Genomic DNA, 23,810 nt, shown 5'->3' with positions numbered 1-23,810 from the left:
GGACTTTGGACATGTTACTTAATGTCTCATATGTCAACTCTAAAGTAAAGTACATTTCATCTCTAAATTTAAAAAAATTATATATATAATTATATATATAAGCTATAAATATGAATTTATATATATGGGCTGAATTATTAGAGTAAGGGAATGTGCAGCTAGCACAAAGTCATGCAGTGTTCAAAGATCACTCCTTGGCTGTCTTGCCCGTAAATATGCTCTCTCGGGTTTCCTTTCCTTAATGAAAGCATTTAAAAGCCTTTCAAATTAAGTTTTTAGTTTTTGACTCAAAGACAGGTACAGTCAAATCCACTTAAATGAAATTAGAGATCTTCTTATATTTACTTGAGAGAACTGAATTGGAACAACTTTGAAGATAACTTATTAAGAGGTCATCCAAACTGGGGTCCTGGAATATAATACATTTCAGACAGTATTTCAGGGATGAGGAAAGCTTATGGGTTCTACTAATGGTGTTATGTCATTTAATTTGAATGTTTAGCAAAATAATACAAGATTTTCCTGGTAAGGGCACTATTTTCAAAGTTTGTCTCTGGTAACTTCTCCATTTAATGTTAAATTCATTCTTATACCAAAAATAATACTGAGCCTAGCACCGTGCAGATGTAATTTTGATGGACCATTTATTTCCTCTTACCTTGTGAAAACAAGTTGTTTTCTTAGATGACTAAAAAATGCACTTAAAAAACAATTCTCCCCTAACCATGTGATAAGGGTGAGGAATTCAAAATCCAACAAATGTTGAGCTTTCTACTGTCAGTTAAGTGTATTGAATCAAGAAAATCAATTTTGAGGGAAGAAAAACATCAGTTAAATTTAATTTACTCAGCAGTTGTCAGGAACCCCAAAGGATCTGGAATTTACTCTTCCTATAGCTGGCAAGTCAGTCTGTTACTGTTTCTTGGGTGCTGGCCAAAGATACAGACTCCTGGGTCAGAGATGTAGGACTTTATCATTCACAGCAAAAGCAGTAGTCACTGTCAACATGATGTTCACTCCAGTTCCCCATGTCTCCTTCCTCCCTCCCTCCTCCCACCCTAGTCCCATGGAGTCTCATGCTGTATTAGTTTACTAGGGCTAACAAGGTACCACACACTGAGTGGTTTAAGCAACAGAAATTTATTGTCTCACAGCTCTGGAGTTTAGAAATCTGAGATTATCCCGACCCTGGATTTGGGTCAGTTTCCCTGATGTGCGGCAAATCCAGTCTGACACCGGGTTGTGGTGAAGGAAAGTACGTATATTGCAGGGTGCCAATAAAGAAGAATGTGCAGCTAGTACTCAAAGGACCTGAACTCCCTGATGGCTTTCAGGGAAGGGTTTTTAAAGGCACCGTTAGGGATGTGGGTTGCAGGGGTGCCTGATCAGTTCGTGGACATTCTTCTGATTGATTGGCAGTGAGGTAACAGGGCGATGTTTCCAGAGTCAACATCATCAACTTTCTGATCCCAACTGGTCTGGGGTCTATGTGCTTATGGTCAGCTGTTTCCATCTGGTGGGAGTCTAGTTTCTGTAAAAACAACTTAGGAATGTGCTTCAGACATTGTTATCTATGTCCTTCATGGACGAACTAAAGGTCCTGTGACTCTGCTATATGGATGATCCTTTGTTTAAATTGTTACCAGTTTACTTTCCTTGCCCAACAGTTATTCTTTATTATTATATGTTCACATTTTCCTAATCATTAACTCTTTAGCCAGCCCTTTGAGACTCGGGAGAAACCTGAAGATGTCAGGAGAAACCTCTTATACTTCAAGAGATGCGGGGCACAGGGAGTCCCGAACGAAGTGAGAGGGTACCAAAGGGTCCTGCTCAGTTTCAACATCAAGATGTTAGCAGAGCTAGTTCCCTCTGAGAGCCACGAGGGAAGGATCTGTTCCAGGCCTCTCACCTTGGCTTGTAAACGGCTCCCTGTGTCTTCATATCATCTTCTACCTGTACAAGAGTGTGTCCAAATTTCGCCTTCTTATAAAGACACCAGTTGTACTGGATTAGGGCCTACCCTAATGATTTCATTTTAACTAATTACTTCTGTAAAGACCCTATCTCCAAATATGACCACATTCTGATATACTGGGGTTTAGGACTTCAGCATATGAATATGGGAGGGGGGAACAATTCAGCCCATGACGGATGCTTGCTAACACACATAGTGGTGTGCATTACAGGAGAAGAACATGGAGTTGGGAGATTCACCGTGGAAACAAGCCTGTGCTTGTCCAGAGGATGTTACCTCATGCCTCAAGGCTGCTTGCTGCAAACACAACTCTGAGAAAAGGGCCTTGCATTCCTGGCACACAGCAAGGATGTGCAGGGGTGCTTAGGACTCACATGGATTGTCTCTCCCAAGAGCAATGCTGTCACAGTCTCAGATCAAGGTACAACTGTACCATCCTGAGTACCAAGTCAGGTTGTGTTTTACACAGATGTAGAATTGATCATGCCTTTCTAACAGTTGCAGAAAACCCTGAGACACAGCTCTTTAGTTTGCAATAATTATATTTATAAATATCTTTAATACCAGTTAAGGAGTAAGTGTAGAGCTTAGTCAATTGTTGTCTGCTTTTGTCACAAAATGAGAAATATTTTTAATTCAAAGAAGAGATGATTTCTTTACTATGCCATTGTTTATAGCAAAAGGAACTAAAAAGTATCTTCAGAGTAATTGAATGGAAATAATTCTTTTTTCTTCCAACAGATGGAATTGCCACTTTTATATGTTACGATTTTACTTTTGAACATTTTTGATTTTTCATCAGGAATAACATATAATAAAGGTAAGTTTCAGACTCTTTTTACTCTCTAAAATAGAGAATATCTTCTCAAGACTTCCCCTTTATACCCCTTCCTCACTAACAGTTAAAATATTTTTCTTTTAGTACTTCTTCTTTACCTTATCTTCCAGTTTTTCCCAGGTATTATCTATTGTACTCTGGTCCAGAGGTTTCTAAGAATATCATTGTGTACATCGGGACTTTTCTTTTGTTATAGTATTTCATTACTTATAAGTCATAGAATATTTAAATTTTAAGGAACATTTTATATTTGCGAAACTTGAATTATTTGTATAGATCTTTTTGATTTTTCCTCCATGAATGGTTGCATGTATGATGAATTGTAAACTGAATTATAGGCTAATAGACTGAGAATTTTCTGAAATTAATACATGGATTAAATTGCCCAATAGGACTTTCATGGTGTAAAACTTTGCAAAAGGAATAAGACAAATCCACCTCCATTTGTACAGATTGTATAGATTCTGTAGTATCCTGAACTGGATCTACCAGAACATAGTCGATGGTCAAAAAATTGTTGACTGAGTGGTTGGAGAGACTCAGGCTCTCTTCTATACATGGGTGTGTTGCAGAATTGGGTGAGTTCTGAGATGAACCAGTTCTAGTTCCTATATTCCACTAGAGAATATATTACACAAGTATGGACATAACCAAAGATTGGATAGTCACTGGCAAACTTATGAGATTTCAGAGAAGGGAGAATGTACTTCCAACTGGGGCAGGGGATGGAGTGAGTCAGAGAAAACACTGTATGAAAGATATCAATCCATATTTGTCCCCCAAATGTCTGTACATGCATGGGGAAGAGCATCCTACAAAGACAACATCAGGTAAGTGATGAATAAAGTCGTAGAGGTAGGCAACCACAGAACATGATGGGAGCAGTAAATAGTTCATTCTGACTTGAATGAAGGAATAGAAGAAGTAAAATATTTTGGAAAGATAGGAAACTGGCTTATATTATAGAGGTACTTGAATGCCAAGCTAAGGAATTTGGGCTTTAGTCTATATTCATTGGAAAGTCATTTAAGATGACTGAGTAGGGGAGTAACATCTCAAAGCTACAGTTTAGGAAGATTAATATGGCAGCATTATGCAAAGTAGATTGGTGAAGGGAAAGCTGGGAGACAGAGAGAACAGACAGAAGACCATGACAGTAGTTTACACCATATCTTCAGTCATGAAGTCAGTTTTTTGGTCATGCATTGCATCAGTTGAAAAAAAAAAAGTGTAAGCTTGGTTCTCCAATATTTTCTATTTATTTTTAAATTATGTACTTGTACTACTGTACTAATATATTGTGTACCTTGTAAACCTACACAAAAACCAGAAATTAAAAGGGGATGAAAAAGGATGAAATAATCTTTTAAAATTATTATAAACTATACTGATCAACATCATAAAATTCTTTGAAATTTTAAGATTTTTGGTGAGAAAATGTGATGTAAATATTTTTTTTTAAATCTTGGAGTCAAAGTTTATAGAGATTTGAATATCTGGCTCTAATTCAATTTATTTTGGTATTTGACTTTAATTAGCTATTATATTAAAAATATATCTCGCAAATTTTTGTATATATAAATGGGATAAATGCATGTTGGCTTAATGAATAAATCATGATACTCATTTTTCAATCCCATCTATCAACTTTGTAAAGCTTTTTATTGGAAAAATTTTAGTAAGCTTCCAACTTTCTGTATGTCAATCAACTTTTTTCCATTTTAAGCAAATAGTTCCAAACTTCATTGAAATTCATTTGAAATATTTAAATCAAGTAAAAAAATTTCCATTTTCAACTTTCTAAAGTATTGCAGATATGACAGTTATTATAGATGATATATTTATGAGATTTCCAGTAACAAAATCACATACTAATGTGAACATTTCCAGCTGCCTATATTCAAAATGCTCTCTCCACAGCATGCATTTTTAAGGTATTTAATTTAATGTTCATTGTTCAAATGAACCTTCAGTTTGGATGGACAGACTGAGTCCTGATTTACTTTTTGAAACTATGTGTCAGCATATTCCTGACAGCCATTTGTCATTTCAAAAAGATAAATGGAAATCAAAAAAGCTGGAGTAGAAATTCTCATATCAGAAAAAATAGACTTTAAAATAAAGACTATTACAAGAGACAAAGAAGGACACTAAATAATGATCAAGAGACCAATCCAAGAAGAAGATATAACAATTGTAAATATTTATGCACCCAGCATAGGAGCACCTCAATACATAAGGCAAATGTTAACAGGCATAAAAGGGGAAATTGACAGTAACACAATCATAGTAGGGGACTTTAACACCCCACTTTCACCAATGGGCAGATCAACCAAAATGAAAATAAATAAGGAAACACAAACTTTAAATGATACATTAAACAAGATGGACTTAATTGATACTTATAGGACAATCTATCCAAAAACAACAGAATACACTTTCTTCTGAAGTGCTCATGGAACATTCTCCAGGATAGATCATATCTTGAGTCACAAATCAAGCCTTGGTAAATTTAAGAAAAATGAAATCGTATCAAGTATCTTTCCCGACCACAATGCTATGAGACTAGATATCAAGTACAGGAAAACATCTGTAAAAAGTACAGACACATGGAGGCTAAACAATATGCTACTAAATAATCAAGAGATCACTGAAGAAATCAAAAGATACCTAGAAACAAATGACAATGAAAACATGACGGCCCAAAACCTATGAGATGCAGCAAAAGCAGTTCTAAGAGGGAAGTTTAGAGCAATACAATCCTACCTCAAGAAACAAGAAACATCTAAAATAAACAAACTAACCTTATACCTAAAGCAATTAGAGAAAGAAGAACAAAAAAACCCCAAAGTTAGTAGAAGGAAAGAAGTCATAAAGATCAGATAAGAAATAAATGAAAAAGAAATGAAGGAAATGATAGCAAAGATCAATAAAACTAAAAGCTGGTTCTTTGAGAAGATAAACAAAATTGATAAACCATTAGCCAGACTCATCAAGAAAAAAAGGGAGAAGACTCAAATCAACAGAATTAGAAATGAAAAAGGAGAAGTAACAACTGACACTGCAGAAATACAAAGATTCATGAGAGATTACAAGCAAATATTTGCTAATAAAATGGACAACCTAGAAGAAATGGACAAATTCTCAGAAAATCACAACCTTCTGAGAATGAACCAGGAAGAAATAGAAAATATGAACAGACCAATCACAAGCATCAAAATTGGAACTGTGATTAAAACTCTTCCAACAAACAAAAACCCAGGACAAGATGGATTCACAGGTGAATTCTATCAAACATTTAGAGAAGAGCTAACACCATTACTTCTCAAACTCTTCCAAAATATAGCAGAGGGAGGGACACTTCCAAATTCATTCTACAAGACCACCATCACCCTGATACCAAAACCAGACAGAGATGTTACAAAAAAAGAAAACTATAGGCCAATATCACAGATGAACATAGATGCAAAACTCCTCAACAAAATACTAGCAAACAGAATCCAGCAGCACATTAAAAGAATCATACAACGTGATCAAGTGGGGTTTATCCCAGGAATGCAAGGATTCTTCGATATATGCAAATCAATCAATGTGATGCACCATATCAACAAATTGAAGGATCAAAACCGTATGATCATCTCAATAGATGCAGAAAAATCTTTTGACAGAGTTCAACACCCATTTATGATAAAAAATCTCCAGAAAGTAGGAATAGAGGGAACTTACCTCAATATAGTAAAGGCCATAAATGACAAACACACAGCCAACATCGTTCTCAATGGTGAAAAACTGAAACCATTTCCTCTAAGATCAGGCACAAGACAAGATTGCCCACTCTGACCACTATTATTCAACATAGTTTTGGAAGTTTTAGCCACAGCAATCAGAGAAGAAAAAGAAATAGAAGGAATCCAAATCAGAAAAGAAGAAGTAAAACTGTCACTGTTTGCAGATGACATGATACGATACATAGAGAATCCTAAAGGTGCCACTAGAAAACTACTAGAGCTAATCAATGAATTGGGTAAAGTAGCAGGATACAAAATGAATGCACAGAAATCTCTTGCATTCCTATACACTAATAATGAAAAATCTGAAAGAGAAATTAAGGAAACACTCCCATTTACCATTGCAACAAAAAGAATAAAATACCTAGGAATAAATCTACCTAGGGGGACAAAAGACCTGTATGCAGAAAACTATAAGACACTGATGAAAGAAATTAAAGATGATACAAACAGATGGAGAGATATACCATGTTCTTGGATTGGAAGAATCAACATTGTGGAAATGACTCTACTACCTAAAGCAATCTACAGAATCAGTTGAATCCCTATCAAACTACCAATGGCATTTTTCACAGAACTAGAACAAAAAATTTCACAATTTGTAGGGAAACACCAAAGACCCCAAATAGCCAAAGCAATTTTGAGAAAGAAAGATGGAGTTGGAGGATTCAGGCTCCCTGACTTCAGACTATACTACAAAGCTACAGTAATCAAGATAGTATGGGTCTGGCACAAAAACAGAAATATAGATCAATGGAACAGGATAGAAAGCCCAGAGATACACCCACGCACCTATGGTCACCTTATTTTTGATAAAGGAGGGAAGAATATACAATAGAGAAAAGACAGCCTCTTCAATAAGTGGTGCTGGGAAAACTGGACAGCTACATGTAAAAGAATGAAGTTAGAACACTCCCTAACACCATGCACAAAAATAAACTCAAAGTGGATTAAAGACCTAAATGTAAGGCCAGACACTATAAAACTCTTCAAGGAAAACATAGGCAGAACACTCTGTGACATAAATCACAGCAAGATCCTTTTTGACCCACCTCCTAGAGAAATGGAAATAAAAACAAAAATAAACAAATGGGACCTAATGAAACTTAAAATCTTTTGCACAGCAAAGGAAACCATAAACAAGACAAAAAGACAACCCTCAGAATGGGAGAAAGTATTTGCAAATGAAGCAACTGACAAAGGATTAATCTCCAAAATATACAAGCAGCTCATGCAGCTCAATATCCAGAAAACAAACAACCCAATCCAAAAATGGGCAGAAGATCTAAATCAACATTTTTCCAAAGAAGATATGCAGATTGCCAACAAACACATGAAAGGATGCTCAACATCACTAATCATTAGACAAATACAAATCAAAACTACAATGAGGTATCCCCTCACATCGGTCAGAATGGCCATCATCAAAAAATCTACAAACACTAAATGCTGGAGAGGGTATGGAGAAAAGGGAACCCTCTTGCACTGTTGGTGGGAATGTAAATTGATACAGCCACTATGGAGAAAAGTATGGAGGTTCCTTAAAAAACTGAAAATAGAACTACCACATGACCCAGCAATCCCACTACTGGGCATATACCCTAAGAAAACCTTAATTCAAAAAGAGTCATGTACCACAATGTTCACTGCAGCTCTATTTACAATAGCCAGGACATGGAAGCAACCTAAGTGTCCATCGACAGATGAATGGATAAAGAAGATGTGGCACATATATACAATGGAATATTACTGTCAATGGAATATAGTCTGTCATACAGAGGAGTGAAGGAAGTCAGAAAGAGAAACACAGATACCATATGCTAACACATATATATGGAATCTAAAAAAAACAAAAAGGTTCTGAAGAACCTAGGGGCAGGACAGGAGTAAAGACGCAGACGTAGAGAATGGACTTGAGGACATGGGGAGGGGTTAGGGTAAGCTGAGAAGAAGTGAGAGAGTGACACTGACATATATACACTACCAAATGTAAAATAGGTAGCTAGTGGGAAGCAGCTACATAGCACAGGGAGATCAGCTTGTTGCTTTGTGACCAACTAGAGGGGTGGGATAGGGAGGGTAGGAGGGAGATGAAAGAGGGAGGGGATAAAGGAATATATGTATAGGTATAGCTGATTCACTTTGTTATACAGCAACAACTAACGCAACAATGTAAGGCAATTATACTCCAATAAAGGTGTTAAAAAAAAAAGGGTCAGAAAATTTAAAGCACTTTTTAAAAAGTAATATTAAAATATCCCTTACTCATCTTTATACAGTTTTTTAAGAAGTACTTTGCCACTGTATACCACCAAAACCCATGTTTGTGACAAAAGATGTTTGTAGTCACCCTTCATCTAGCCTTACCTCTGATGTCCTTCAGTACTTTTGCAGCATCTGGCTTCAACTTCATTGAGACAAAGAAAAACAGAGCTGGACAATATTTAAAAAGCTGTAAAACTACAATTTATTCAGGGACAATTGCAATTGAGGAAAAAAGATCTCAGTATAGAGCTAGTCTCAATTCCAAATACAACATAGGCAAGTGGGAATTTATAGCCAAGGAGCAGGTTCATTGTGGGGGAAATTGTGTCTTTGGATGGAAAATTACTAAGAGGAGACATCAAGAGTAGGGAGGATTCTTGCTCAGCTAACCAAACAGTATTCTTGCTGAGGGCAGGCCAGCATGACCATTTGGGTGGATGGTAGGGGATGAGGAATTTGAGTAGATATTGAGAGTGGTTAGATATCAAGGATGGGGGGGGGGCCTTCCCTTGGTGGTGCAGTGGCTAAGAATCTGTTTGCCAATGCAGTGTACACGGGTTTGAGCCCTGGTCTGGGAAGATCCCACATGCTGCGGAGCAGCTAAGCCTGTGCGCCACAACTACTGAGCCTGTGCTCTAGAGCCTGTGCGCCACAAATCCCTGCAACAAGAGAAGCCACCACAATAAGAAGCTTGCACACGGCAACAAGGAGTAGCCCCTGCTCACTGCAACTAGAGAAAGCCCGTGTGCAGCAACAAAAGACCCAATGCAGCCACAATTAATTAATTAATTTAAAAAAAAGGTTGGGGAGGGGGGTTTCTCTCTAAGATAACTTAGCAGGATTCTTGTGAAAATAGCTATGCTGGTCTAGCAAGGGATAGGGCCTATCCTCTTCATCAAATCAAGTCCTGCCTTTTTCCAAGAAGGAGTCTGAATTTATGCCCCAGATTAGAGGAATACATATGACATTGATGAGTGGTCCCATCACAGCCTCTTTCCTCACACTCAAGATAAGGAGAAGGGATAGAGGATTCTGGGAAGATGGCAGAGTGAGAAGCACAAGAAATCTGCCTCCCCAACTGGACAATAACTGCACTGGCTGAATCTGTCTGATATAACTTTTTTGGAACTCTGGAGTCTGCTGAAGGCTTACAACTTCTAGGGGAAGGCTTGGACAGTAAGTTGCAGTTAATTTCAGTCATTGTCAACTCTTATCACAGTAGAAACTACCCATGCCCCACCCTCAGCCTCATGGCATGCAGCTGTGCACATGTTCCTGGAGCAGTCACACATAGCTTGCAGAAGCTAGGGTGGGCAAAAAGGACCCTGTCTTCCAAATATTGAGGATCTGTACTCTGATTGCTGCTTCTGATCACAGAGGTGCAAAGAGGCAGGCAGCCATTGTTGTTGTACCTCCCCTGTTGCAAACTCCTCTCCCTCAGCTGAACAGATTTTCAAGGAACTTAAAGGGCCAGTGCCCTTTTTACCCCCTTTTTTATTTTTCATGTTTTTCCTCTTTGGGAGCCATACATTAAAGACTATCAAAAAAAACACAAACAAAAAAACCTGCATTTAAGGGGATAAATTACAAAGTGACAACACATGCCCAGGGAAAAATGACACAGGCTCATAAAAGACCTAAGAAGACCTTAAATTTACACCTGAGGTTGATCCTTGATACAGAGACAGCCTACAACAATTTTTTAGAAACCTGAAAGACAAAAACAGTAACCAAAAAAAGCAAATCCTGGGGAATGAGGAGAATCTAATTTCCAGAATTACCACACTATTAGATTCAACTGTCCAGTTTTCAACAGAAAATTATAAGACATACAAAGAAACAGGAAAATATGGCCCATTAAAGGAAAAAAATAAGTCACCAGAAATTATCCTGAAGAAAGATTGGATGGCAGATCTACTAGACAAAGACTTTAAAACAACCATGTTAAAGTTGCTTCCAAAACCAAAGAAGATGTGGAGAAGGTCAAGAAAACAATGTATGAGCAAAATGGAAGTATCAATAGAGAAATAGAAAACCTGAAACAAAACCAAGAAGAAATGCAGGGGCTGAAAAGTACAATAACTGAAATGAAAAACTCACTAGAGGGATTCAAAGGCAGGTTTAAGCAGGCAGAAGAAAAAATCAGCAACTTGAAGATAAGACAATTGTAATTATCAAGTCTCAGGAACAGAAAGAAAAAAGGTTGAAGAAAAGTGTAGCGTGTAAGAGACCTCTGGGAAACCATCAAGTGGACCAACACACATTGTGGGAGTAACAGCAGAAGAGAGAAAGAAAGGAGCAGAGAGACTATTTGAAGAAATAATGGCTAAAAACTTCCTAAATTTGATGAAAGGCATAAATATGTATAATATATATATATATCCAGGAAGCTAAGCAAACTCCAAGTCAGATGAACTGACAGAGACCTACACCAAGACACATTATAATCAAACTTTCAAAAGCCAAAGAAAATGAGAGAATCTTGAAAGCAGCAAGAGAGAAGTGAATAACCACACACAAAGAATCCTCAATTAGATAAGGATAAGCAGATTTCTTATCAGAAACTTTGGAGTCCAGAAGGCAGTGGACTGATATATTCAAATTGCTAAAAGAAAAACCAGTCAGCCAAGAATCCTATATCTGGGAAAACTGTCCTCAAGAGTAAGGAAGAAATTAAGGCATTCCCAGGTAAACAAAAGCTGAGGGAGCTTGTTACCACTAGATTTGCCATGTAAAAAATGCTCAAGGGAGTCCTGCAAGGGGAAATGAAAGGACACTAGACAGTCACTTAAAGCCGTAGGGAGAAATAAAGGTAAATATATGGGTAATTATATTGTAACAATGGATTGTAACTCCACTTTTTATTTTCTACATGATTTAAGAGACTAATACATTCTAAAGAAAAAAATTGTTAGTACAAAAGTTACTCTCATTGTTTGTAACTCCAAATCTTGTTTTCTACATAACTTAAGAGACTAATGCATTCAAAAGAATTATTAGTTCATGTTTTGGGGGCACACAATATTTAAAGGTATAATTTTATGATATCAACAACTGAAAGGAGTGGGGATGGAGCTTTAAAGGAGCAGAGTTTTTCTGTTATTGGAGTTAAGCTGCTATAAATTCAAATTAGGGTAGTATACCATTAGGATGTTAAATGTAATCCCCATGGTAATCACAAAGGAAATAGCTATAAAATATACATGAAAAGAATTTACATGTTTCACTACAAAAAGAAAATCAACTAAATACAAAAGAAGGCAGTAATGCAGGAATGAAGGACAAAATAGTTATAAGGTATATAGAAAACTAATAGCAAAATGATAGAAGTAAGTCTCTCCTTATCAGTAATCACTTTAACTACAAATGGATTAAATTTCCCAATCAAAACTGGGAGATTGGCAGAATGGGTAAAAACACATGATCAAAAACAAAAACAAAAACAAATAATCACACATGATCCAACTCTATGCTGTCTATGAGAGACTCTTTTATTTTATTTTATTTTATTTGGCCATGCCACAGCATGCCGGATCTTAGTTCCCTGACCAGGGAGCGAACCCATGCCCCCTGCAGTGGAAGCACAGAATCCTAACCACTGGACTGCCAGGGAATTCCCAGAGAGACTCACTTTAGAACAAGATAAGAAGGAGGGATCTTCCTCCCAACACTCCCACCCTTTGGGGAGAGGAGTCATATCAGTAGCTCTCTATCAAAACATAAATTCACTCCAACCTCCAACTTCTGTCCCTTTTATATGTTCACCAAGGTTGAGGAGTTTAAGAGTGAAGAACTGGTTTTTGGCCACCTCTGAAAATCTGTATCATAGCCTAGCACGTGTTATATTTTATTTTAGTGCTCAGTCAAACCTTTCTTTTTAGTGTCCTGATATTGTATCTTTAAAATGAAAAAATAAAGTGGAAGATTTAAACTTTCTCTAGAGTGATGTGAATTTAAAATATACAATTATAATTCTTATACTTTAAAAAATATTTTCTGTTTAAAAAATATGGTTCTTTTAATGGAAATTCTTCATTAGTGACCTAAAAATATATATATATATATATGTTTGTGTTATTTAGGTGATACGGAGAAACGCTTTGCTTGTGCTAGCGAAGGGTTCCCCCAAAAGAATGAAATAATCAAGTTGTATCTTTCCTCTGCTGACTTGGTAAGGTCCACTAATAGCATGTGCTACACCCCCTCATATTCCTTTTAAGTGCGTAGGTGAAACCAGTAGCAGTGTACTCTCTTCAAATACCTTCTACTATTTTCAGACTTGGGGAGGTGAAATTTGATATAAGTAATCCTTTCTATCCTTTCTATTTCATTCCACTTGGATCAAGTAAAATATTTCATTTAGCCATTGAACACCCTGGGTGGTTTGCGTTTTTTTTTTTTTTTTTTTTTTTTTAAGATGGCTCCATCCCTTTTTAAAAAAGACTGGCTGTAATGATCTTCATTTTTTATGGTTCTGATCTGTCCATCTGAAGTTTGACAGATGTAGCCTGTTAGGGAAAGAACGTTACCTCATATGACCTTGGGAAAGAATCTTTCCCTTTTATAACAAGTACCACATTGCAGGTGTCATTTTGGGTAGGGGATTATTTGACTCCTTTGATTCAAATAATGGCAAAATTTTTAAAAACACAACAAAATAAGATGTACTGTTAAGATAGTCATGCAGCAAATGCTAACAAAAACATAAATTAATAAAAATTTCACAGATTGTCTAAAAGTCTATGATAAATATAACAAAACGAAGAAAAACACCCCATGAGGACAAATACATTTTCCTAAAGTCTGTTTTGACTTAGTTCCCGGTTCCTTCTTAATATGCCAAACGTATATTTAGTTTTTTATTTACAACTATTGTCAAGTGCAAGCCCTTTGAGCCACACTTGTCTTTCCTATTTGTGATTAAATATTATGGAAAAGGAACGGGCTCTATAGGAAGAGAGACCTACAGAGCTGGGGTCAAATTTTGGTTCTGCCATATATGGTATGTGTGCCCTAGGGCAGGTTACCTAACCTCTCTGATCCTCAGTTTTGTCCTTTTGAAAGGGAAGTATAATCTACTTTTTGGATAGTTGTGATGTGGTAGTTCTAGAAGAAGTATTAGTAGAAATAATAGCTAGCATTTATAAAGTGTCAGGCATTTTTCAAAATGTTTTATGTTCATTATGACATTTAATCTTCTGTAAGATAAGTACTGTAGGGGAGTACTGAACCTCCCCTCTTAGGTTCAGTGGCTGGAGCCTGTAAAACAAACGGACAAAAGACAGATTAAGCAGGAGATAAAAATGAAGTTTGGGAATTCCCTGGCAGTCCAGTGGTTAGGACTCAGTGCTTTCACTGCTGTGACCCAGGTTGAGTCCCTGGTCTGAGAACTAAGATCCTGCAAGCCTCACGGCACAGCCAAAAAATCCCTAAAAAACAAAAACAAACAACAAAAAAACCCAAAAAAAAGCAGAGTTTATTTACACATGCAATGCACATACCCATGGGAGAACTCAACGATGAGTAACTCAAAGGGATCCTTAGAATTGGGAGCTTATATAATATCTTAACAAAGTGCAATAAATTGTGGAGAAGTTGAAGACAAAGGAAAAGGGTTTGGGTTTATCTCCCTGCCAAGCCCCATTAGAAAATAAGTTCCATTAGGTCAGGGGTTTTTGCCTGTTTGGTTTAATTCTGTTTCACCAGCACCTATAACACTGCCTGATTCATGCTAAGGGGTCAGTAAATATCTTTGGAATGAACATGTTTCCCCATTTTATAGATAGGGAAACTGAAATTCAGATAGGTAACTTGCCCAGAGTGATCTTAACTACTAAGAGAACTAAGTTAGATGAAGCTCTTCTTATCCATATTGGTTTTCAGGGAAATCCACCATTTGTGATTGCTACCTTTTCATATACCTTCTCAAAACTGGGAAATATTCAATAAAAATGCAGTAAAATGAGTTTTGCTTTATACATTTGCTTTTTTATTTAGACACAAAATAATGATTTTAATAAAATAGGAATTTCTACATGTGATAGCATGTGACTTTGAGTCTATGTTTGTTAAACATAATAACTCTATGACCATTTCTATGACAGAAAAGATTATTATAGGATGAATTGAAACCTATGATGACACTGGCATAATAGGCTGATGGGTTCTGAAAGTGTACTTTTCAAAATAGATTTTTTTTCCAAGTTAAAGACTAGAATTACTAGAGATAGCAATCTTCAGCAGCATCTACTTTTCATAGATCTCTCCTCACTTTCAAATTAATGTAAAATATGCTCCTCTCCATCAAATTGTCACTACTTGTTTTTTTTCTCTTTCCTAAAGAAAATCCAGTGTTTTTTCCAATCTGAAATTGAGCTTACTTCAAAGGAATTTCTAAGCGTGTTCACATCAGGAGGACTTGCTCCAAGCTTGGGAATCATAAATAGTACATATACGGGCATCTTTCACTTTAATTTAACTTTGGTAATTACATTTTATTTTATTTTGTGGTATGTTATTAACAGGAAGAATACTCTTCCTTTTAGCATGTGTTTTTTAAAACAGCTAGTCCAGTAATATTACATCTGTATGTGGTTTAAACCCAATAATACATTGTTATACTTTTTACGTTAAAGTCATTTTTTAAAGAAATTAAGAAAAGAAAAAGATTCATGTGGGTTTTTTTTTTTTTTACTTTTTATTGCCATCCAGTGTCTTCAGCATACAGAACTTGTAGCATTTCTTACAGTGCAGGTCTGCTGGCAATTAATTCTCTGGAAGTTGTTTCCCCTTTATTTCACCTTTTTGTGTGTGGGGGTAACAACTTCATTAAGATATAATTTATATACCATACAATTTGCCTATTTAAAGTGTACAATTAAATGGTTTTTAGTATATTCATAGAGTGCAACCATCACTACTATCTAATTTTAGAACACTTTCATCACTTCCAAAAGACAGCCCATACCCATTGACAATCACTCCGCATTCTACCTTCTACTCCCCAGTCTTAAGCAACCACTAATCTACTTTCTGTCTCTGTAGATTTGCTTATTCTGAACATTTCATGTAAATGAAGTCATATAATATGCAGTCTTCTGTGACTGGCTTCTTTCAGTTAGAATAACGTTTTCAAGGTTCATCCATGTGATAGCATGTATCAGTACTTCATTTCTTTTTATTGCCAAATAATATCCCACTGTTTTGGTACCATATTTTGTTTTTCCATTCATCAGTTGATGAACATTTGGGTTTTTTCCACTTTTTGGCTATTATGGATAATGCTGCTACGAACTTCTGTGTACAGTTTTTGTGTGGAAATTTTGGTTTTTTATTTCTCTTCTGTATATAACTAGAAAATGGAATTGCTAGGTTATAGGGTAACTCTATATTTAACCTTTTGAGGAACTGCCAGACTGTTTTCCACAGTGGTTGGACTCTTTTACATACCCATCATCAGTATATTGGGGTTCAAATTTCCACATTCTCACCAACACTTGTTATTTTCTGTTTTTTGTTTTGTTTTGTTTTGTTTTGTTATAGCCATCCCACTGGGCGTGAAGTGCTATCTCATTATATTTCGATTTGCATTTCCCTGATGATTAATGATGTTGAGCATCTTTTCATTGCTCAACAGTGTTTATTGGCCATTTGAATATCTTCTTTGTGAAGATATCTATATAGATTATTAATTGGGTTGTCTTTTTATTGTTGAGTTGTAAAAGTTCTTTATATATTCTCAATTCAAGTCCCTTATCAGACAAATGACTTGCAAATATTTTCTTCCATTCTGTGGGTGGATTTTTTATTTTCATGATACTGTCTTTTGATGCACAAAAATGTTTTTGATGAAGTATTAGGTATCTATTTTTTCTTTCGTTGCTTATTCTTTTGGTGTCATAAATAGGAAACCATTGCCTAATCCAGAGTAATGGAGATTTACCCCTATGTTTTCTTCTGAGAGGTTCATAGTTTTACCTTTTACATTTAGGTCTTTGATATATTTTGAGTTGAATTTTGTGTGTGGTGTGGGGTAGGGGGGTCCACATTCATTATTTTGTATGTGGATATCCAGCTATCCTAGCACCATCTGTTGAAAATACTATTACTGTTTCCCTACTGAATTGTTTTGGCACTTTTGCTGAAAATCAATCAACTCTAAATGTGAGGGTTTATTTCTGGATTCTCAAATCTATTGCTTTGATCTATACATCTACCCTTATTCCAGTACCATGTTGTTTTGTTACTGCTGCTTTGTAGTAAGTTTTGAAATTGAGAAGGGTGAGTCCTCCATCTTTGTTCTTCTTTTTCAAGATTGTTTTTGCTAGTCTCCATATAAATTTCACTAGTTTCCATATGAATTTTAGGATAAACTTTTAGGATAAATTTTAGGATAAAGAAGCCAGCTGCAGTTCTGATAAGAATTGTGTTGAGTCTGTAGATCAGTTTTGGGAGTATCACCATTTTAGTAATCTTCCAATCCATGAATATGGGTTGTCTTTCCATTTATTTACATTTTCTTGAATTTCTTTCAACAATTTTTCGTAGTTTTCAGAGTATAAGTTTTGCACTTGCTTTTTTTTTTTTTTTTTTTTTTTTGTACGCGGGACTCTCACTGTTGTGTCCTCTCCTGTTATGGAGCACAGGCTCCGGGCGCACAGGCTCAGCAGCCATGGCTCACGGGCGTAGCCGCTCCACGGCATGTGGGATCCTCCCAGACTGGGGCACGAACCTGTGTCCCCTGCATTGGCAGGCGGACTCTCAACCACTGCACCACCAGGGAAGCCCTGCACTTCTTTTGTTAAATTTATGTCTAATATTTTATTCTTTTTGATGCTGTTGTAAGGAGAATTGCTTCCTTATTCTCATTTCCAGAGTGTTCTTTGCAAGTGTATAAAAAATACACTTAATTTTTGTATATTTATCTTATATCCTGAACTTGCTGAACTCATTTATAAATTCTACTAGTTTTTAGTGGTCACCTTAGTTTTTGAATGATTATTTTGTCAGATATAGAATTGCTGGGTGACTTCATTTGCTTTCAGCATTTTGAATATGTCATTCTGCATTTTGAATATGTCACCTGATACCATTGTTTCTGAATGAGAAGTCAGCTATTAATTTTATTATTGTCTCCTGTATGTAATGTGTTATTTTTCTCTGGGTGCTTTTAAGATGTTCTCTTTGTATTTACCCTGAGAGGTTCTCTGGGCTACTTGGATTGAATTTGGAAAGTCTTCAACCACTATTTCTCCAAAGAAATGTTCTACCCTTTTCTCTGTCTCTTTGCCTGACTGGGACTCCAATTAGGCACATTTTGGAACACGTTTTATTGACCCACAGATCTCTACAGCTCCATTTATTTTTCTTTAATCATTTTCCGCCTTTTCAAATTGAATAATTTCAATTGTTATATATCTAAGTTCACTTATTCTTTCTTTTTTTAAATAAATTTATTTATTTTATTTATTTATATTTGCATTGGGTCTTTGTTGCTGTGCTCGGGCGGGCTTTCTCTGGTTGCGGCAAGCAGGGGCTACTCTTCGTTATGGTGCATGGGCTTCTCACTGTGGTGGTTTCTCTTGTTGCAGAGCATGGGCTCTAGGCACGCAGGCTTCAGTAGTTGTGGCACCCAGGCTCAGTAGTTATGGCGCACGGACTTAGTTGCTCCATGGCATGTGGGATCTTCCTGGACCAGGGCTTGAACCTGTGTCCCCTGCATTGGCAGGTGGATCCTTAACCACTGTGCCACTAGGGAAGCCCTAAGTTCACTTATTCTTTCTTTTGCCATCTCCAATCTATTGAACTCATCTAGTAAATATTTATTTCAGTTATACTTTTCAGCCTCACTATTTCCATTTCGTTTTATTGTTGTATTTTTCATTTCGGTGCTGGATTTCCTATCCATTCCCTCATTAACACATTTTCCTTAAATCCGTTTGCATATTCGTAATAGCTGCTTTGAAGTCTTCGTCTGTATCTGAACTCATTCTGAGTCAGTTTATGGTTTATCTTCTTTTCCCTGAATATCAGTTACATGTTCTCGTTTCTTTCCATGTCTTGTCATTTTTGGGAGAAAAGTGGACATTGAAGATAATAAGCTGTAACAACTCTGGATTCTGTTATTTTCTTATAAGAATTTGCTGATGTTTTTGTTGGTGGTGGTCTAAAATGCTATTAATTGCCCTGGCACAAATTGCAAAATGTCTTACCTATGGTTGCAGCAGCTGCTATCTCTGCTCAGTTCTACTAACTTCCACTGCTGACTTTTTTTTCACATGGCCTTCTGAGGATCTCCCCGGCACTTGTGTTGCCCAAGGATATGGACAGAGTTTATATTTAACTCTTAGATCATTGTTTTTAAAGTTCCCTTGTGCCTGGGATTTTCCTCTTACATTCCTAAATTTTCTGTCAGCAGCAGGTTCTGTCCTCTGACACATCAAGCCAGTAATGCTTCAGCTTTGTGCTGTCTGAGCTTGGCTGTATGATATTCCATTTTGTGGCTATATTCTTACACATAACTGATGAATACTTTAGTTATTTCCAATCTTGTACTCTCACAAACAATGATGAAAAATATCCTTGAACACATTTCATTTCACACATATGTGAGTATAATGCAGGATAAATTCCCAAGAGTGAAATTGCTGGGTAAAGGACATATACATTGGATGTTTTTGTTTAATTTTAGTTTTTAAAATATAGGGTAGAATATGCCAAAATAAGTGTTGCTATTAACATTGTAAAACACTGTTTTCTGATGTCTTCTTTGTTCAAGTTCAGTGATCGAGTTTATTGGTTGATTGATATTCCCAGAGAAAACATTACAAAAAATACAGGTAAGAATGATCTGAATTCACTATTTTACACATGGGTCTGGATTGACAAATTTACCAAGTAAAAAACATTTATTATGTTAAAAAATTATGTTATTTCATGTTAATGTCTCCTGTGGTATTTGGGATATACATACTTACTAAAAACTAGTGATTCATCTGAAATTCAAATTTAACTGGGCTTCCTGTATTTTACCTGGCAGTTATATTATAGATAGATGGTTCTGACATACATAGCATTTATATTATTCTTTAGTTAAAGTAAACTCATTTTCTAGAACTTGAAATTCATAGTATTGAGAAAGTCAGGTACCAATTAATTTTAATGAAATGGAATCATTAATTTAAAAATGTGATATGTAGTGTATTAGTTTACCATTGGGTCTACTATTAAATGCTATGTGGCAACCTAGTTTATATACTACTGTAAATACCAAGGAGGAAAGAGCAGGAAAGTCAAATTCCAGAAGGTGTGAGTATTGAGCTAGTGAACTGAGCTAGTAGATCTTCAGGCATGAGATACAGACCCATAGTTTAAAAATGATAAAGGGTATATTATTCTAATATGGTAGGTGCAAGAAATAGAAACCATCCTGACCTCGCTAAAGGAAAAAGACTAAATTTCTTTTTGTTGTGGAACCCAAAGACAAAAGTGAAGCCAGATTATAAGAAGGAATTAGAAGTAAGAAATGGAGAACCATCAAGAACCCAGGGAATAATTTCACCCTGTTTCTCTTATCTGTATTTTCTGTACATCTATAATTATTTTTCCTTTCATGCAGACTAGTTTCCTAAAGCTCCCTCACTGCTGTCAAAGTTTTATATATATTTCCTAGGGGCCAGCCCAATTCCAAATCCCCAGGAGAGTATCTTCAATTGGCCTAGAATTGATCCTGCACCCACTTGTGTGCCAGTCAAATGTAGCAGGTGATGATGAATTGGGACAGTGAGATGGTGGGATCATACAGGCAAACCCCTCTAAGTATGGCAAAGTTAAAGGATGAACCAAATTGTGTGTCCTACAGAGTAAATGGCAGGGGGGAAGTAAGAATAAGGCAGAAAGGATAGAAAAGACTCTATATAAGGAAGCATCAAAGATAAAAACTGCAAAAGAAGCCCCAGTATTATAACAGCTAACATGGATTATATCACTATTTTTATCCTTTATTTATCTCAATTTTTTCAAATTAATCTATCGGAACTTTTTGTGATTTTTTTTCAAGGAATTCATCCTGAAGATTGTACTCCTTTAAAAAAAAAAAAGGGAGTACAGTCTAATGATGGATTGTTCTAGCTGCTTGCCTAATATTGACATTAGTTTGACAATCGAAGAAGTGAAGATCACTTGTTATTTTCACTTCTTCTATTTATAAAATTTAATTTCAGAAATGCATTGATTCTAAGATCACCCAGGCAAGAACAAAGGTGATCTGAAAACTTAAGTATTTTATGGAAAGAGACCAAATGATCTCTGCCTATCCTGACACAACTTCTGGATTGAGTAAAAAGAAATATATTTGAGCTTATAATGTAATAGAAGAGAATGGTCTAATGTTAGTAATATGCTAGAAATCATGAAAGAAAATCTTAAGGGGGAAGGAGACCATATTTGCTCATTCACTTTTTACTCCTTAATCATATCTTATTTGCTGCCATGCCATGAATTTGAGTATTATGTATCTGTAAAATCTTGGGAAGGGTAGTTTACGTAACATCAACAGCAAAGGTAGCAAAATAATCATCATAGTAGTAGTAGAACTTGCCGGTAGCATTTACTGAATTCTTATATTTTCAGCATGACTCTAAACACTTTACCTAACTAAATTCATTTATTACTCAATGTGTGTTAGTTACTATTGTTAGCTCCATTTTCGAATGATTTAACTGAGGCCTATGGAGCCATATGGAGATTTGGTGATAGCTAGAAAGTGGTGAAGGCAGTTTGAAGTTTGAACTACCTAGAACTGTTGAAGGTAAAAAGAGTCCCTCCTTAATTTATACTTCACAATTTGTTCTTTTTTCATTCTAAAATAAGGTATAATTTACATTCAGTAAAATATACCCTTTTTAGTGCCTAGCTCTATAAATTTTCACAGATGTATACAATTGTGTAATCATGAATCGAGATTTAGAACAATTCCATCACCCAATAAAATTACCCCACCAGTAGTGAACTCTCTGTCTCGTGAACCCCAGGAACCACGGATCTGTTCCTATTGTTTTGTTTATTCCAGAGCCATATAAATGGAATCATCAAATATGTAGTCTTTTGAGTCTGGCTACTTTCACTTAGCATAATTCATTTGAGATTTACTATGTTGTAGTTTTTTATGTTTTCTTACTGGGTAGTATTCCACTATATGGATGTACCATAGTTTATTTTGTTGCAGGGCATTTGGATTTTTTCAGTTTTTGGCAATTATGAATAAGGCTGCTATAGGCATTCTCATACAGATTCTTGTGGTGAACACAAATTTTTGTTGCATTTGGCTAATACCAGATAGTAGGATTACTGTGTCATATGGTAAGTTTAACTGTATAAGAAATTATCAAACTATTTTCCAAAGTAGCAGTATCATTTTGCATTCTCACCACCAGGTTATCTGGATCCATGCCAGCACTTAGTATATATAAGTGTGTGTGTATGTTTGTATACATGTATACATATACATTTATACATATATGTATATTTATACACTATGTATATATGTATACTTATATATAAATATATTTTAATATGTATAAATATGTTTGTATTTAATTTAGCCATTCTAATAGGTGTAGAGTGATATTTAATTATGGTTTTAATTTGCATTTCCCTAATAACTAATGACAACGAACAACCTTTTTTGTGCTTATTTGCCATTTGGTGAATTATCTATTCAAATCTTTTGCAAGTTCATTGTATGTTCTGGATACAACTCCTTTATCAGATATATGATTTATAAATATTTTCTCCTAGTCTGTGGCTTGTATTTTTAATCTCTTAAGAATGTCCTTTGTAGATTAGAGTTTTTAATTTTGATGAAGTCTAATTTATCAGTTTTTTATTTTATGGATTGTACTTTCGGCATCATACCTAAGAAGTCTTTGCCTAACCAACAAAAAAGTTCTCCTATATTTACTTCTAGAAGTTTATGGTTCTAGGTTTTGTATTTAGGCCTATGACGGAATTTAAGTTAGTTTTTGTACATTATATGGACTGAGGGTAATTTGGGGGAAATATGGATATCCAGTTATTCCACCACCTTTGTTGTAAAAGCTATTTTGTGTCCACTGAGTTGCTATTTCTGGGCTCTCTATCCTTTACCAATGCCACACTTGATTACTTTAGCTTTATAAATAATAAGCTTATAATGAGTAATATTAACCCTTCAACTTTGATCTTTTTCTTTTGTTCTTTTAGTTCTTTTGTCTCTCCATGTAAATTTTACAATCAGTTTGCTTAGTTCTACAAAAAATTCTGCTGTGATTTTTTAAATCTCAATCAGAATTGCATTGAATCTATAGATTAGTTTAGGGGGAACTGACGTCTTAACAATATTGAGTCTTCCAATCCATGGACACAGTATATCTCTCCATTTATTTACATCTCCTCTGATTTATTTCATCAGGGTTTTGTCGTTTTCAGCATAGAGATCTTGCATATACTTTAAGAAATTTATATCTAAGTATTTCATGGGTTTGATGTTACTATAAAAGGTTTTTTGTTTTTTTATCGGTACGTGGGCCTCTCATTGTTGTGGCCTCTCACATTGCGGAGCACAGGCTCCAGATGCGCAGGCTCAGCGACCATGGCTCACGGGCCTAGCCGCTCCGCGGCATGTGGGATCTTCCCAGACCAGGGCACGAACCCGTGTCCCCTGCGTCGGCAGGCAGACTCTCAACCACTGTGCCACCAGGGAAGCCCTAAATGGTTATTTTTAATATTTTAATTTCCAATTGTTCATTAATAATATGTAAATATGTAATTGATTTTTGTAGATTGACCTTATATCTTGCAACTTTGTTAAATTCACTTATTAGTTCTAGTAGTCTTTTGTATATTCTTTGGGATTTTCTACATGGATAAACATCCATCTAGAAATAGAGATAATTTTATATAT

At 35.8% G+C, this 23,810-nt stretch overlaps 1 protein-coding gene across 1 annotated transcript in view; it reads left to right on the top strand.

Annotated features, from left to right (window-relative positions):
- Window positions 1–2,719: 2,719 nt before the first annotated feature.
- Window positions 2,720–23,810, top strand: part of CATSPERB (cation channel sperm associated auxiliary subunit beta) — a 128,694-nt gene continuing 107,603 nt past the window's right edge. Inside the window, exons 1-4 of the mRNA XM_032621755.1 lie at window positions 2,720–2,798; window positions 12,952–13,040; window positions 15,212–15,352; window positions 19,647–19,707. Of these exons, the coding sequence (XP_032477646.1) occupies window positions 2,720–2,798; window positions 12,952–13,040; window positions 15,212–15,352; window positions 19,647–19,707 (370 nt within the window). The remainder of the gene's footprint in view (window positions 2,799–12,951; window positions 13,041–15,211; window positions 15,353–19,646; window positions 19,708–23,810) is intronic.

Source organism: Phocoena sinus, chromosome 2, assembly GCF_008692025.1.
Source record: "Phocoena sinus isolate mPhoSin1 chromosome 2, mPhoSin1.pri, whole genome shotgun sequence".
Lineage (NCBI taxonomy): Eukaryota > Metazoa > Chordata > Mammalia > Artiodactyla > Phocoenidae > Phocoena > Phocoena sinus.
The sequence above is the reverse complement of the archived record's forward strand: the minus strand, read 5'-3'. Positions and strand labels throughout refer to the sequence as shown.